We start from the raw sequence: 15143 nt of genomic DNA, 5'->3' as shown, positions 1-15143 counted from the left end.
TATAAAACCACAATGCTCTAAAAAGTACCATCCCCTACGGTAAGAGAGTTGATATGTCATTCCTTCCCGAGCCAAAAGCCAAGGGTTAGAATCTCCCGAACTCAAAAGGTTTAGTGTTTCGTGGTTTATCTGCATTTATATAACAACAACAACAACAAAGGCCTAGAAATACATATTTCAGTGTACATATAAATTTAGTCATAAGCAAACAAGGTACAAACATTACTCCAGTTATATCCATTGGAGGTCACCAAACATGCCCTAAATATTTATTTGGGATATGCATGAAGAGAGAATTGTATTATTGTTTCACAACAATCTCTAGTACTGAGCATAAGGTTTCCAACTTGAATTTCAGTGTATGATTGGTGCTTTGCGCTTCTGGACATCAAAGTGGACATCAATGAGACCTGTAATCCCTGCAGTGATCTTTTGTCCTGTTTTTACAGGGCCAACCCCTTGAGGGGTACCTGCACAAAAGGGCATAATATGGTTAAGTATAGGTTCAAAGGTAAAACAAGTGTTTTTTTTTTAAATTGCAAGGCTAAAAGGATATTCAACCAGGGCAAAGAGGAACTTGATTGTGAGATTAGTGAGGTGAGGTCTTTCACAAGATTAGAAAGAACCTCTTTTGATATCTAAACCAAAATGAACAAGGGAACTTATTAACGACGCTTCCGACCATAAAAGAATTGTGTCGAGGTACCAATTTGATGTGAAAGACTGTGTCACCATGATTTGCATGCATGGGCAGGTTCATATTCAATGAGAAGAATGAAACAAAGAATTAGCTTGCGGCGTGCCCCTAAGAACAATCATAACAATGTATGACATTTTCTTCACAAAAATCAGTTACGGATAAAATAGGAGCATATCCTTCTAATGCGACTGTGGTAAAGTTGCTTTTCATTCTGTCAACAAATAATTTAGGTATATAAAACTATATGGCATATTCTTCATAAAAAACCATAGGAAGGCCTCATACTTGCTAATTATCTCAATAAGCTTCTAGTTTATACAGGTCTAGCTTAGCTTAACACTGAACAAAAATTACCTGTTAAAATGACATCTCCTTCCATTAGCGTAAAAAAGGAACTTATATGGCTGATGAGGAAAGGAAGCTTAAAGATCATATCCGAGGTTGAACCTTTCTGCTTGATTTCATCATCAACCTGTGTAAGAAACACCATTTTGTTAACATTTCTGGCACAGGGATATAGCCAGATATAAAAGTCAGCGAGGAAAAAGCACCTTTAACCATAACTCTATGTTGTGGGGATCTGCTACCATTGATTTAGGCAACTGCAAGAGAAAGTGTGAACTTTAATTATTCAAATGAAAAGTTAACTCCAGAAAGCAAACGGAAAATTTCTTTTCCACTTTGATTCATCCACGTCCTCAATGCCTGTGAATATCCATGTGTGAATTTGGTTCCAGCACACAAGTATATGCTATGTCCATGCGCTATTAACTTTCAAATAAAAAGATATATCCATGGGAAGGCTAGAAGGAAACCACTCCTTGCATAAAATAAGACACTGGAAGAAAACAGTGAAAAAAATTTTACCACTTCACTTATTGGAGTGAAGGTGTCCTGCCCCTTGGCCACTATCCATGGTAGACCAGCTGACTGCAAAATATAAAACGATTATGGTTATTGATATACCTCATTATTCCAAGTTAAAATAATTTACAAAGAGAAAAATCATTTGGTTGCTCTCACAGACATCCAAGCACATATGTAATACAAGATGAACAAACATACTCCCAGAAGTATAGAAGATAAGGATCAACGCGAACCAAAGCAAAACATGCCGACCTTTTTCCATATATATATATATATATATAAGTTATAGCATATAAAAAAGAACTCTATATATATACTGTTTACCTTCGCTGAATCTTGGATTTCTCTGGCGGTCATATCTAACGCCAATGCATATCCTGCAAGTGTGCATAAAGAGCAATCACATGGATTATATTCAAATCAAAATGAGGCTTGAGAACAGTGAATACAAGAAATTTTCAATTGCATGAAAAGAAAAAGGCTCAAAGTTCATCAAAAGCCCAACTTTTGACCTCTTGATTCCACAACAACATTGTTCAATGCTAATTCACAAAAATGGAAAATCTAAGACCAACTTTTATACACAATTATTTCTATCTCGTCGATCCTTAGATCATAATCAACAACCTTAAAAATTTGGGCTAAATTCCCAAAATCAAGACAAAATCACAATAAAATCAAAACGCAAGTACCTCCAACGTAATCCATGGCGGAGGACTCAGCGACATCACGAGCCTTACGCCCGATGACGATGGCGAGCTCCACCTCGTAATGCAGCGATTCAAGAGCATGTGGGATCTCAATGGTCCCGCCGTTGCGGAGGTATGAAGAGGTCGGCTTCATGAACAGCACCGGCTCCTGAAAACAACACCACATCCCTTGATGAACATCGAATTGTGGGTCGATCTCGATGATAGCAGTAGCAATAGAATACCTTGGGAACGGCGTTGCCGAGCTCCTTGGCATGAGCCGCGTAGTTCCTCCCCACGGCTATGATCTTCGTGCCCATCTCGAAGAGCTTCTGGCAAGCGGCCGCCATTGTCGATCCGAGAGAGAGAGAGAGAGAGAGAGAGAGATGCAAGAGGTTGTCGAAGCTGGGACCTCTTTAAAGACTCAAGAGGTAAAATTCATAATTGGTCCCTGAACAATACAAAGTGTTCATTTTTGTCCGCGAAAATATTCATTTAAGTCCTCTTATCAATTCATAAAAAAAATTATTTTAATTAATAATTTAGTTGTAATGTTACAAAATATTAAAGTTTTGTTTTTATATAAAATAAAATAATATATTTATATTATAAAAATGACCAAAGCACGTTGTTGTGTAATTTTAAAGCGAAAATGATGCGTGTCTCCTTTTCTCATGTTTAAAGACCAAAGTGACAATTTAATTTTAATCCATAAATTAATCATGACCTTGCTTCGATGTGAGAGACAGAAATGTTTTTTTATATATAATTAATTTTTTTAAAAAAAATTAAAAAATTAATAAATAAAATAATGATATTTCTTGTTATTTTCCACTTCCAGAGTTCATACGCTTGTAAATATAATAGGGTGTAGTGCATAAAATTTATAAGCAATGTTTTTTTTTAATAATTTATAAATTTTATCTTAACTAAGATAAAATCCAATGTAATTCTTTGAAAATTACTCATCAGCCTTTTAAGCTCTATTTCCTTGGACACCTCTGCCCATCAAGGCATCAACTCTTTTGGGCAGAAGCAGAACAATCCTGAAAACTTTAATAAATTGTGGGAATTCACAAATAGTCAAAGATCTTTATAGAAAATATATAGCAAAAAGGTACCCTTTTGCAAAAGTTATTAAGTCAGCATAAATTTTAACTGTTTTCACCTCCAAGATCAGACAATTACAGCACATTATCAAGCTTGTCATTATACTTACTATTCAGTCATAGCAAAATCCTATAGTCTTCATTTGCCATTGCTGAGAGAGAGTGGGTAAATATTGACACCTGGGAAAAGAACCAGTTGAAAACAACAAAAATTTATTAGCAATATACCCTGATAGATATCAAACAAATTTGGTATAAGTGGTTGATTTGTAAAATAACTTTATCTTCATTTATATCCAAATTCATCCACCATGAGTAAAAGCATGGAAGAGATTAAAATGATAGAACAATTCACCTGCAGGAGTCTTCTGTAGGCACCAAATCGTCTCTGTTACATTCAATTCATTCCAGTCGTTCCATCTGAAAAGAGTAAATATTTGAATTTTACATCATTGACGCACAATAGAACAAGTGTTCACCTAGATGATAGAACTAGCTACCGATAACTTAGCAATGGTCAGTAGTTGTATTGATGTTACTGCTATAGCAGGAGTTACTCAAAAGTATCGCTTGACGGAAAACAGATGGTGAATTTGTTTGTCTTTTGTTAAATCTTTTCCATATTTCAATAGATACTTTAATAAGCCAATGATTTTTTTGCCAACCACAGGGCAGTAGGCCAAGCAAGACAGATTCAACTGGCATATCAAAGTTTGCCATTTATCATTTGTTGCTAATTGGTCTGTAAGATATCTAGTTGTCCAACAATAGTGTATACTTTCCAAGTACTTCAAAAAATATATGATATATCAGAAGAAACACTAAGGTTTGGAAAAATTAGATGACTCTGTTGTTTTCTCAAGGATCTAATTTGTAATCTAAATCAGTCTACTCTAGGAAATGCAACTGCAAAGCCAACCAGAATCTGAATCAATGCTTCGACTTAAAACTAAAAGATAATAGAGATGCACACCTTCCAAAGGCCATCATTAAGATAGTGCATGTTATCAACACCAATCCCCTTATTGACAGCCCTTCTGTAACCACAAAGATACAGTACTTAGATTTCAATTCAAAAAAAATTAAAGTCGCACAGAACCCACTTTTCAGCTAGCAACATCTGTAATGATGCAAAGCCAAAACACCAAAAGAGGAAAAGACATTAGATAAAGAAGGTGGAGAATTGTTCTACATGGGGCTGCATATATGTTGAAATTAAGGCATAAGACAACACGTTATCATCAATGATGAATATGTCATTCATGGCAAACAGAAGAAAAATATGGCAGTTGAAAGTAACAAAACCCAAATAGTTGATAGGCCATAAAGATATATTTGCTTTGTCAAACAAACATGTCACATGATAAATATAAATTTAGGTTCAAGCTCAAAACTCACATCACCCTATAGGATATTTATAATAAAATCAATTTTTCACATCAAATAGAACATGAAATTTTAATAAGAATAAAGATACTTTTGTTAGTGAGAAGAGATGATTTTGTTATCAATTTTACCTAACTGATAACATGAACAATAAGGAAACAGTATACAAGAAATTCGATAATGGATTACAATTCAAGTTAGATTACAGCTTACATGTCTTTAGCTGACAGTTTGGTGAACCCAATAGCCAGGGCATGTTGTTTTCCTTCAGCCATTACAGCCTAGAATAAAAGGGCACAGATATAATGATTTCTCAAGCTAAGTATGCACATTGACATCTTCACAGACAGCTCATTAAAATATAGAAATTTTATTTTCTTTAAAATTGTTCAAAAGAGCCAAGAGAACATATTGAACAAGTCTAAGAAAATCTTTCATAACACAAGCTTAAATTGATTGGTCAAACTGCTCACATGGCAAAGAATGACATGGTAATGAGGGCCTTGATTCAAAATACTAAAACAAACTAAACATATCTAATAATAAAAATTTAACACTTCTACCCTAGATATCAAGCAAGCATGAAAATTTTTTCGACATAACATGAAATTTTTATCAAAGAGCAGCATATATATGGTGTACTAGCTAAGAGACATTGATGGGGAATTTTACCACAGGGGTTTCTTCTGATACTTCGTCATCCATAGCACCACCAGGAGATGTAAGGCCAGGGCACATTATGTTTGCACCAGCAAGGACAAACTTGATTGCACCTCTATCCACTTGGAACTTCTTCATTATATCAGGATCTAAAAGGCATATTATGTTGCAAGAGTGAGAACATAAAACAACATAAGGCTACGTAAGAACTAAATGATCAAAGCTTTCATCCTAACTGGTGCCAGAGGAGGGAAGGTTGATTTTACCAACAGAAAGTTTAATTTGGCATTTATTACAGAATGAGGAAATAAAAGTACAATCATTTTTTTCTTCAATAAGATATAATAGTCTTAAGGAGATAAGTATGACCATATTATTAAAGGATACATCTCATCCATTTCACAAGCATAACATGCAAAAAGAAGTACAATGATAAGTTGATAATATACTCACACTGATGAAGAAGCCTAAGTGTCGGCATGTAAGGACCATCACGAACATTGAAAAATAGCGGAACATTGTTCACCACAACAAGATTTAGATGATTTTGGCTAGAAAAGAGAAAGGGAATGAATGAAATCAGTTACTTTCCCTATATAAGTAGAAAAACACACATAGAGAAGAACAGGAAAGGAAAAAAAAAATGTATAGCATGAAATAATTGGATACTTTATATCACAAAATCACAAATATGTGGACAGTGAGAAAGGGGTGTAGGCATAAAGTGCTTATACCAATGGGGATTGGTCAAGTGGTAGGGCTGGGTCATTTAATCAAATGGTTTCCAGTTCGAATCATTGTATATGCAAAACACATCCGATGGGAAAGGTCTACCTTTATAGGGCTCTTGGCACCTCGATCTAAAAAACCGATGGACCAAAGACCAAAAAAAAAAAGAAAAGCATAGAGCGCTTATCACAAAATCTACCAATCAACATTTGAGCGCATTCTTGAACATCAGCAATTTAGGGTTAATTTTTAACTAATGAATTAAAAAAATTACTTGAGTTATCAAGTATTGTGCTAACATGATGATTGGCGTATACTTTGAAGGTAAGCTGACTGGTAATAGCATACTATATCCTTTTCTACATGAACAAAGTACAATTTCCATTGTTGTTCTCATGCTGAGAAGAGGGTTGCCAGCTGAAGTTGTTTTTACACAAAAAAAAACTAATAGTTGGAAACATAACAGCATCATGGCAAAAATCCTTCACAGAATAAATGGTGTTGGAGAATAACATCAAAATTACTATACTAAAATATAATTAATAATGAACAAGCATAAATAATAAAGAGTATGGAGAATAACTCAAACTAGCAAACAAAACTATGATAAACATCCAAGGAATGAAAAGACTAACCATTTCGCAACAAGTAAGGGCGACTTCTTTGGAAGTAAGTCTTCCATCAAAGGTTCAAGTCCTGGGTACTGCAATAGATACCATGGTTAAACCCCCCAAATCCATAAAAGTAGTATAAATGTGAACATAATAAATCAAATTGCAACTCCAACCTCTTCAGCAATGCTTTGACGGATCTTCCTCTGGACTGATGTTTTAACTTGATTTTGCGCAGAAATGTCTTCAAAGGAAAACCTTCAAAGCCACAAAAATTCATACTATCAAAAACCATGGCAAAACATCAACAAACAAATCAAATTTGCATCTTTATTGTCATCCATAGAAAAACTAGGGCATCTGATCTCGATATGAGCATGGAATTCACATTGCATCAAATCATCACTCACATAAAAAATATAATCATCCACAAGTTATCAATCAAATTAGAAAAATCGAACTCGATTTAGAAATAAATCTTAGATTTCATTGAATCAAAGAAAACACAAACAAATTCCACAAAAAAACTCCAGTAAAACCTAAATCAGCAGAGAGGAGATGAAACGCTTTGAAAGGAGAAATCAAACAGAGATCGAGATGGAGATTGCTTACTTCTTGAACATCTCGGAGGAGGGTGGAGGAGATCGAGGGCTTGGAGAGTGGGAACTGGGAATCGTCTCGTCTCAGTGGCGAGATGGCGAAGTTGGAGGTTTCGCTGATCTTTTGTTGCGAATCACGAGGCAACAAACCCGAGATATGATTGATTTGGCGGGCAAGTTTGGGTTTGATTGGGTTCGAATCCAATTAGTTGGTTGAACCAGATAGAGTCAAATTAGTTTGTTCAAACTTAAAATAAGAATGAAATTTTATCTATATTTAATATTTATGGAGTAAAATTAGAAAATAATAAAGAAAAAAATCCACATACTAGCATCTAAGTTTGATATAAATGGTAAAACCCTGGGTTACAGTCACTAATTAGTCTCAATTCCCTTCTGCAAATTGTTTTTTTGCGAGTTAGGGTGAAATTGTTCATAGACAAAGAGCTTGATTTATGGTGACACTATGATAATTTTGAAAGAAGATGATAAAATATTTTTTAAAAAAATTTAAAATTTATTATCAAATGGTTTAATAGTCCAACAATATTAAGACCATTGTAAAAAAATAAATGTGAGTCATTTAAAAAATAACGAGTTTGAGTTTCACTAAACATAATATTATGCAAATCGTTTTTGCCGGAGTTGGGTGAAATTATTCGAAGACAAATAGCTCGATTTTATGGTAAAGTGTGATAATTTGAAATAAAATGATAAAATATAAAAAAAATTAAATTTATTATCAAATGGTTAATAGTCCAACAGTATTGAGACCATTGTAAAAAATAAATGTGAGACATTTTAAAAATAACGAGTTTGAGTTTGAGTTTGAACATAATATTAGTAATAGGTCCCTAGTTATAGATGAATTTATTATCCAGATCCAATGTTGCCAGATGAGTTTTTGATGCCTATAGTGCATGTCACTTTCATTAGTAAAATTTTTTTAAAAAAATTACTATTTGTGCTACCGTTAAAAGATCCGTGACACTTGATTTCGGTGATTCCTCTGACAAGGAAAAAAAATTATAGATTATTTGGAGATTTGAAAAATTAATCAGTTAACTAAAAAAATTATAGAGTAAAAAAATTTTATTTACTTAAAAAAGCAAAACTCTGTGCATGAACTTTGGTTTTAAAGTATTTTTTTAATTAATATATTTTAAAATACTAAATGATTAATAATTTAATAGATTTGATGTATAAGTCAATCAAAATGAATTTGAGAGAGCATGGAATTATTAAAAAAATAGAAAAAGAAAGAAATGGAGATTGTTGGAATAAACATTTGTACATGTTACATTCCAAACCAATTCATCAAACATTGAGAGTGAGCTTTGAATTAGTATAATATATTTATATATATATATATATATATATATATATAAGATATTCTTTTTTTTTTGTTCAAACATGTTGGCCTGTTTGTTTAAAATGAGTTTTTTTATTATTTATCTATAAATAAAAAATAATGAAATATTGCCACGGCACACAATCTCAAGCATTTTGGGCTAAAAAACATTTTAATATAAAATATAATAAATTAAGAAACAAGAAGACTCATCCAACGTACATAAAAATCAGACCTACCTTGAAACAAACATGTCTATATTGTGAATTAATTCATTTTATTCTTATAGTACCTTGAGTGCATTAAATTCATTTTTTTTATTGTCATTATGTCATAAGTACAAAATAACCATTAAAAATTCTTGTTCATATCTCTCTCTTTTAAATGATGATATTTTCATTTAAAAAAAAACACTAAAAATTAATATATATTTTTTTCAAAACTATCGTTAAAAAAATTTTTAAATTTTTTTAAACCACGCATTAGATACGTGCTCATCTTAGCTGAAAAGAAGGTAAGTCAAATAAAGGTGGCGACAGTTTCAGGTGCTCTTGCTTTTTCAAAGGCAGAGGAAATGCCTTGAGCCAATGTTGCACATAAGGGCTGAAGTCGCTCGAATTACCCTAAATATGTTCATAGGTTAATTTACGAATGTTTATATATGTCATTGGATTTTAATTCAACGGTTGTAATATTCTACAAATATTTGTAATTGATGTATTTTTTATATATTAATGAATATGACAAGCGCAATAGTCAAGAGAATATGCACAAAGCAGCACAATCAAAAATTGATCATCCGGCCATTATATTCTCACCCGATATTAGATTGTAAATTAACTCCTATATCAAAACCCTTTTTTTAAGTACTTTGTGCATTCTGGGAACTCCCATCACTTGTAGAAAGTGTCCTGTTATCCATTATATATTGGGTGAAATTTATATCATTATTCACTATACAATCACTGTTCATACATTGTTTAATAAATAAAGTATTGTAAAATATTGTTAATTTATTATTTGTTGATCCGAGTATGATTTTTTTTTAATGAAAAAAGCCCTGTTTTTTTTTTTTTATATGATAAAAAATCATCATAAAATTATGGTCTTTAATAAATTATCATAGGTGCATGTGGTAAGTTCATTAACTAGTGCAACTCATCCGTGCTTGTCTATCATTTAACGGAAAACAAATAATAATAATAATAAAAATAAATGTTTTTTTTTATTTTGAGAATTTTATTATTACTTTATAAATCTCCCACACCCCTTGGGAACATCAACACCACATAGATATAGAGCATTAATTAATCCTTCTTCTAGAAGTGTATACTTGTACAATTGTATGTATGTATGTATGTACCTAAAAGGATAAGATCAAACCCTTTAACAAACCTCTCGTTTCCCCCACTAAATGACAAACCGGGAAACGAGTATGAAACGCGTTTCCCCTTCTCTTCAAGTGTCTCCATTTCTTCACCATTTTCCCATCCCGCCACGCAATCGTTTCCATAAAAATCCCCAATTCCTACTCTGTTTTCCAATTCTCAAATCGAGGAACTAGGTAGAGAGAGATGGCTAAAGGGAGGACGGAGATCGAAGTTGGAGCTGATGGTGTGGCCCTCATCACCATCATCAATCCTCCGGTCAATTCTCTTGCCCTGGATGGTATAATCTCTCTCTGATGTTTTGTTTTCATGGAGATATCTTGATTTATTATTATTATTATTATTATTATTATTTTGGTTGGGTGATTTTGAGATCTTTTTCTTCTTCATTGAATGCGAAAAGTTGAGTTTTTTTTTTTTACTTGTTCTTGTTTGTGAGCGATTTGTGGGGAAATTTTTTGTTGTTTTAGTGTTGCGTAGTTTGAAGGAGAGCTATGATGAAGCTTTGAGAAGAGATGATGTTAAAGCAATTGTTGTCACTGGTAATGAGCTGTTTGAGATTTGTTGATTTTTTTTTTAGTTTGTGTTGTGGAGTTGTAACTGTTAGAAGGCTTTGATTAAGTTTTGAGTTTTGCTGTTGAGAAGGTGCTGGTGGGAGGTTCTCAGGAGGATTTGATATCAGTGCATTTGGTGGTATTCAAGAGGGAAAGGGTACTGTTTTCTCTCCTTTCTTTATTAATTTCTCCATGATTTTATTTTGTGTTTTTGATTCTGCCTTCTAATTCAAAGTTTTGTTTTGTTCTTTTTTTGTTTTATCAGGTGAGCAAGTAAATGCTGGTTATATCTCTATTGATATTGTCACAAACACTTTGGAAGGTATTTGTCTTTTGTGTCTACTGATTTGATCTAATAGGATTTTATAGACTGAAAGCTGAAGCTGGTGTTGGTCTTATATGTTATCAGGTGCGAGAAAGCCATCAGTTGCAGCTATCGATGGTCTGGCTCTTGGTGGTGGGCTTGAAGTTGCAATGGTATGTAATACTTGGATTTCAATTATCTTTAATATTTGAATAAGTTTTTTTTTAATATTTGTGCTTAATTTTGTTTGAAAAGGCATGCCATGCTCGCATCTCTACTTCAAATGCACAACTTGGGTTGCCTGAACTTCAACTTGGAATTATACCAGGGTTTGGAGGTTTGTTCACAAGCATATGCTATTCTAATTGAATTCTAGGATAAACAATTATGTAAATATTATGTGGACTGTTTAGTTTGATTGAAGATTTACTGGTTAATGGACAATCCAGTATACATTTCGTTTCTAGACAGGTTGATGAGTTTTTGTTGTTTGTTTGTAGCTAATCTGTTCAATAACATGCTGTATATCTCATTTCAGGAACACAACGACTGCCACGCCTTGTGGGCCTTGCTAAGGCCCTTGAAATGATGTTGGTGTGTTGTTGTATTTTCAGTCAATGAACACTTTGTTATGCTTACTGTTTCACTGTTTCAGTTCAGTTCTTTGAATCACAGTGCTGCCTCTGAACAGATGTCCAAGCCTATAAAAGGGAAGGAGGCCCATGAGCTGGGCCTGGTTGACGCCATAGTTCAACCTGGGGAATTGGTCAATGCTGCCCGTGCCTGGGCTTTAGACATTGCCGCGTTTAGAAAACCATGGATCAAGAGTCTTCATAAAACTGACAAGTTAGAACCACTTGGTGAGGCTAGGGAGATACTGACATTTGCAAGAGCCCAGGCTCGAAAGCAAGCTGCTAATCTCCAACACCCGTTGGTCTGCATTGATGTTATTGATGAGGGTGTTGTGTCAGGGCCTTATGCAGGGCTTCTGAAGGTATGATGATGTCAAATTAAGTCTACAACTAGCTCTTTTTTTGTCAGCCCAACTGCTACTGTGTTACAGCTTACATTAAATCTGGTTTTGGCAGGAGGCACAATCTTTTGAGGTGCTTCTTCGCTCCGATACATGCAAAAGCCTTGTCCAAGTGTTCTTTGCACAACGGGCCACTTCAAAGGTTCAAACTTACATACAATGTCACTTTCATGCGTGTTTATATCATGATAATGCCACTTTACTTCATTCACGGCTTTCCTTGATACACACTTGTGTTAGATTTCATAAGATAAGAATAGTCTCCTGTTCATGCATTGGTACATTCTTCACACAACTCAAACCTTTTTGAGTTTTTTCTTCTGTAATTATTTACCTAATTCCTTTTTTGCCTGTGACAGGTCCCTGGGATTACTGACTTAGGTTTGATGCCAAGAAAAATAAAAAAAGTTGGTATTCTTGGCGGAGGTCTAATGGGGTCTGGAATTGCAACTGCACTAATATTGAGTAATTATCCTGTTATACTAAAGGAGGTCAATGAGAAATTTCTAAAAGGTGGAATGGACAGAGTGAAAGGTATATGCTTCTTTTCTTTTTCATTATATTACTTTGATCACACTGTCTTCTTTTACAAATGTAATATGCTTAATTTTGCTACCTATATTTTCAGCCAATCTGCAAAGTCGTGTCAAGAAAGGGACAATGACTCAAGAGAAGCTTGAAAAGACCCTCTCTCTCCTCACAGGTGTTCTAGATTATGAAAGCTTCAAAGGCGTGGATATGGTCATTGAGGCAAGTTCCAATTTCATTCTTTATCCAGTGCAATCTCCCATTCCTTATGATATGTGTACATATTCTTCTTTCTTGTTCTAACGTGAAAACTTTTTTTTATTTATTTATTTTTAACAGGCAGTTATTGAGAATGTGTCCCTAAAGCAACAAATATTTGCTGATCTAGAAAAATTCTGTCCTCCCCACTGTGTGCTTGCGACAAACACTTCAACTATAGACTTAAATTTAATTGGAGATAAGATCAAGTCTCAGGATCGCATTGTTGGTGCACATTTCTTTAGGTAATACTTTTAGAATTATATGCATGCCTTCTCTCTTGTTCCAACTCCTAATAATTTTTCCATAACAGTCCTGCTCATATCATGCCTCTACTGGAAATAGTACGTACTCATAAAACATCACCACAAGTTGTAGTGGACTTACTAGACGTGGGGAAGAAAATTCGGAAGACACCGGTAGTTGTCGGGAATTGTACAGGATTTGCAGTCAATAGGATGTTCTTTCCTTATACACAGTCAGCACACTTACTTGTGGATCGTGGTTTGGATGTCTATAAGATTGATCGTGCAATTACCAAATTTGGAATGCCAATGGGCCCTTTCAGGTAACTAATTTACATAGCTCAAAATTCTGTATTGCTTTTTGATAAATCTAGCCCAATGGGATTTGAGATTTCATTTGTTAGGCTGTTGCCTTAAGAAGTAGAATTAACCGATGCTTTAGCCTCTTGGATGAATGATTTTCTCTGCTTGCAGACTTGCTGACTTGGTTGGGTTTGGGGTTGCCTTAGCCACTGGAAGCCAATACCTTCAAAGCTTTCCTGAAAGATGCTACAAATCAATGCTGATTCCAATCATGGTTGATGATAAGAGAGCAGGTACAACATGCATGATCTGGCTTGCACTATGTTACATGTTTATTTTTGAGTTTTAGTTGGTTTCTGCCAATTCTTTTATTAACATCTGGTATGATCTGCTCCAAACTCTTTTTTTTACTGCTGTTCACCTTTTACGGAACATGCTCAGGTGAAGCTTCACGCAAAGGTTTTTACATTTATGACGGTAAACGGAAGGCTAGTCCTGATCCTGAAATAAAGAAGTATATTGAGAAATCAAGGAGCATGGCTGGCAGTGCTCCTGATCCAGAGGTACTCCTCTTCCCAAACATGATTAACTGAATGAAGTTGGATCGACAAGTTTTAATGGGAAATTAGTCTGATTATTCCAAATTGCTTAATAATTTTTATGCAATGTTTGGAGGAAGGGCATCCCCTTTTTTATTCATTTCCACAAGTGATACTGTGAAGTCACAAAATATATAAATCATAAAGTATAAGCTTGATAAACTTTTCCTAGTGTTGTCATTTATTTATACGATAAGAAAACAATTCTTGTATATGTTTATAAATATTTCAATGTGGAATGCAGATAATGAAGCTATCAGATAAGGATATAGTAGAGATGATATTCTTCCCTGTTGTCAACGAGGCCACACGTGTCCTCGACGAAGGAATTGCTGTTAAGTCATCTGATCTTGATATTGCTTCCATCATGGGCATGGGCTTTCCTGCTTACAGGTTTGTTTTTTAATTCAGTATGATCGTCTCTGTCGTTTCGTATCTAAATTATTCTACTCAAAATGACAACAGAGGTGGTGTTGTGTTCTGGGCTGATTCACTTGGAGCAAAATACATCCATTCCAGATTAGAAGCCTGGACGAAGAAATACGGTAATTTTTTCAAGCCTTCTGCCTATTTAGCAGAAAGAGCAGCTAAAGGCTTGTCATTGGTGAGTATCAAAACTTATTCACATACTATGAATTTCTCAGTTTCAGTTGATCATGAATTTAATTGTGATTATGCCTTGAATTTCCATGCAGAGTGCTCCTGCAAGTCAGTCAAAATCACAATCCCGGCTTTAGATTAATCGAAATACTGCAGCAAAGATCTTCAACAAAAATGAATAAAATCAACAAAGGGGACATGCTATGTCTTATCCTTATTTTTCATAGTTTTTAAGGCAGCAAATGTTTGATAAGATAAAACTTTTTATGGACTAAATGTTGTTATTTGTGTTATACTTGAAGCACAGTATGCAAATCAAATGTAATGTTGTGCCTTATATTTTGAGACTTAAGAGTTTTCCTTTTTGATTTGGAACTCATATATTTTGTTTATTAAAAAGTGTGTAAGCGATTTGAAGGTTAATTTTGGTATTAGCGATAGTTTCAGTTATGGCCTTTGACAAATAGGAATTATTTATTTCTATTAAAAAATAAATATACACATATTATAGTATAAATTAATAGTCTTAAATACAATTGTTAATAAATTCTTCTCCGTGCACTAAATACCTAATTAAAACAAATATAAAAATATAAGTAAGAACTAAAAATGCTTTTAAATCCCAAATTT

At 33.9% G+C, this 15143-nt stretch overlaps 3 protein-coding genes across 3 annotated transcripts; 1 reads left to right on the top strand and 2 right to left on the bottom strand.

Annotated features, from left to right (window-relative positions):
- Nucleotides 1–109: 109 nt before the first annotated feature.
- On the bottom strand, nt 110–2659 carry LOC120262867 (probable acylpyruvase FAHD1, mitochondrial). The gene is made up of 7 exons (XM_039270774.1): nt 2502–2659; nt 2260–2425; nt 1892–1944; nt 1568–1630; nt 1252–1302; nt 1055–1172; nt 110–470 (listed from the first exon to the last, which is right to left on the bottom strand). Exons 1-7 carry the CDS (start codon nt 2604–2606, stop codon nt 355–357), a joined length of 672 nt encoding a protein of 223 aa, XP_039126708.1. The 5' UTR covers nt 2607–2659; the 3' UTR covers nt 110–354.
- A 667-nt stretch (nt 2660–3326) lies between these two features.
- LOC120263018 (malignant T-cell-amplified sequence 1 homolog) lies at nt 3327–7507 on the bottom strand. The gene is made up of 9 exons (XM_039270941.1): nt 7364–7507; nt 6928–7009; nt 6776–6843; nt 5865–5962; nt 5424–5560; nt 4965–5032; nt 4339–4402; nt 3721–3785; nt 3327–3545 (listed from the first exon to the last, which is right to left on the bottom strand). Exons 1-8 carry the CDS (start codon nt 7372–7374, stop codon nt 3768–3770), a joined length of 546 nt encoding a protein of 181 aa, XP_039126875.1. The 5' UTR covers nt 7375–7507; the 3' UTR covers nt 3327–3545; nt 3721–3767.
- Nucleotides 7508–10189: 2682 nt separating this feature from the next.
- LOC120263544 (glyoxysomal fatty acid beta-oxidation multifunctional protein MFP-a-like) lies at nt 10190–14892 on the top strand. The gene is made up of 18 exons (XM_039271494.1): nt 10190–10369; nt 10560–10631; nt 10735–10800; nt 10909–10965; nt 11053–11120; nt 11203–11284; nt 11486–11541; nt 11639–11941; nt 12036–12122; nt 12340–12514; nt 12609–12730; nt 12848–13011; nt 13080–13334; nt 13486–13607; nt 13756–13877; nt 14158–14306; nt 14379–14517; nt 14609–14892. The coding sequence occupies exons 1-18, from the start codon at nt 10276–10278 to the stop codon at nt 14648–14650; spliced, it is 2175 nt and encodes a 724-aa protein (XP_039127428.1). The 5' UTR covers nt 10190–10275; the 3' UTR covers nt 14651–14892.
- The last annotated feature ends 251 nt before the right edge of the window (nt 14893–15143 follow it).

This window comes from Dioscorea cayenensis, chromosome 6 (genome assembly GCF_009730915.1).
Source record: "Dioscorea cayenensis subsp. rotundata cultivar TDr96_F1 chromosome 6, TDr96_F1_v2_PseudoChromosome.rev07_lg8_w22 25.fasta, whole genome shotgun sequence".
Taxonomy (NCBI): domain Eukaryota; kingdom Viridiplantae; phylum Streptophyta; class Magnoliopsida; order Dioscoreales; family Dioscoreaceae; genus Dioscorea; species Dioscorea cayenensis.
Note: the sequence above shows the minus strand (reverse complement) of the source record. Positions and strands in the feature narration are given on the sequence as shown.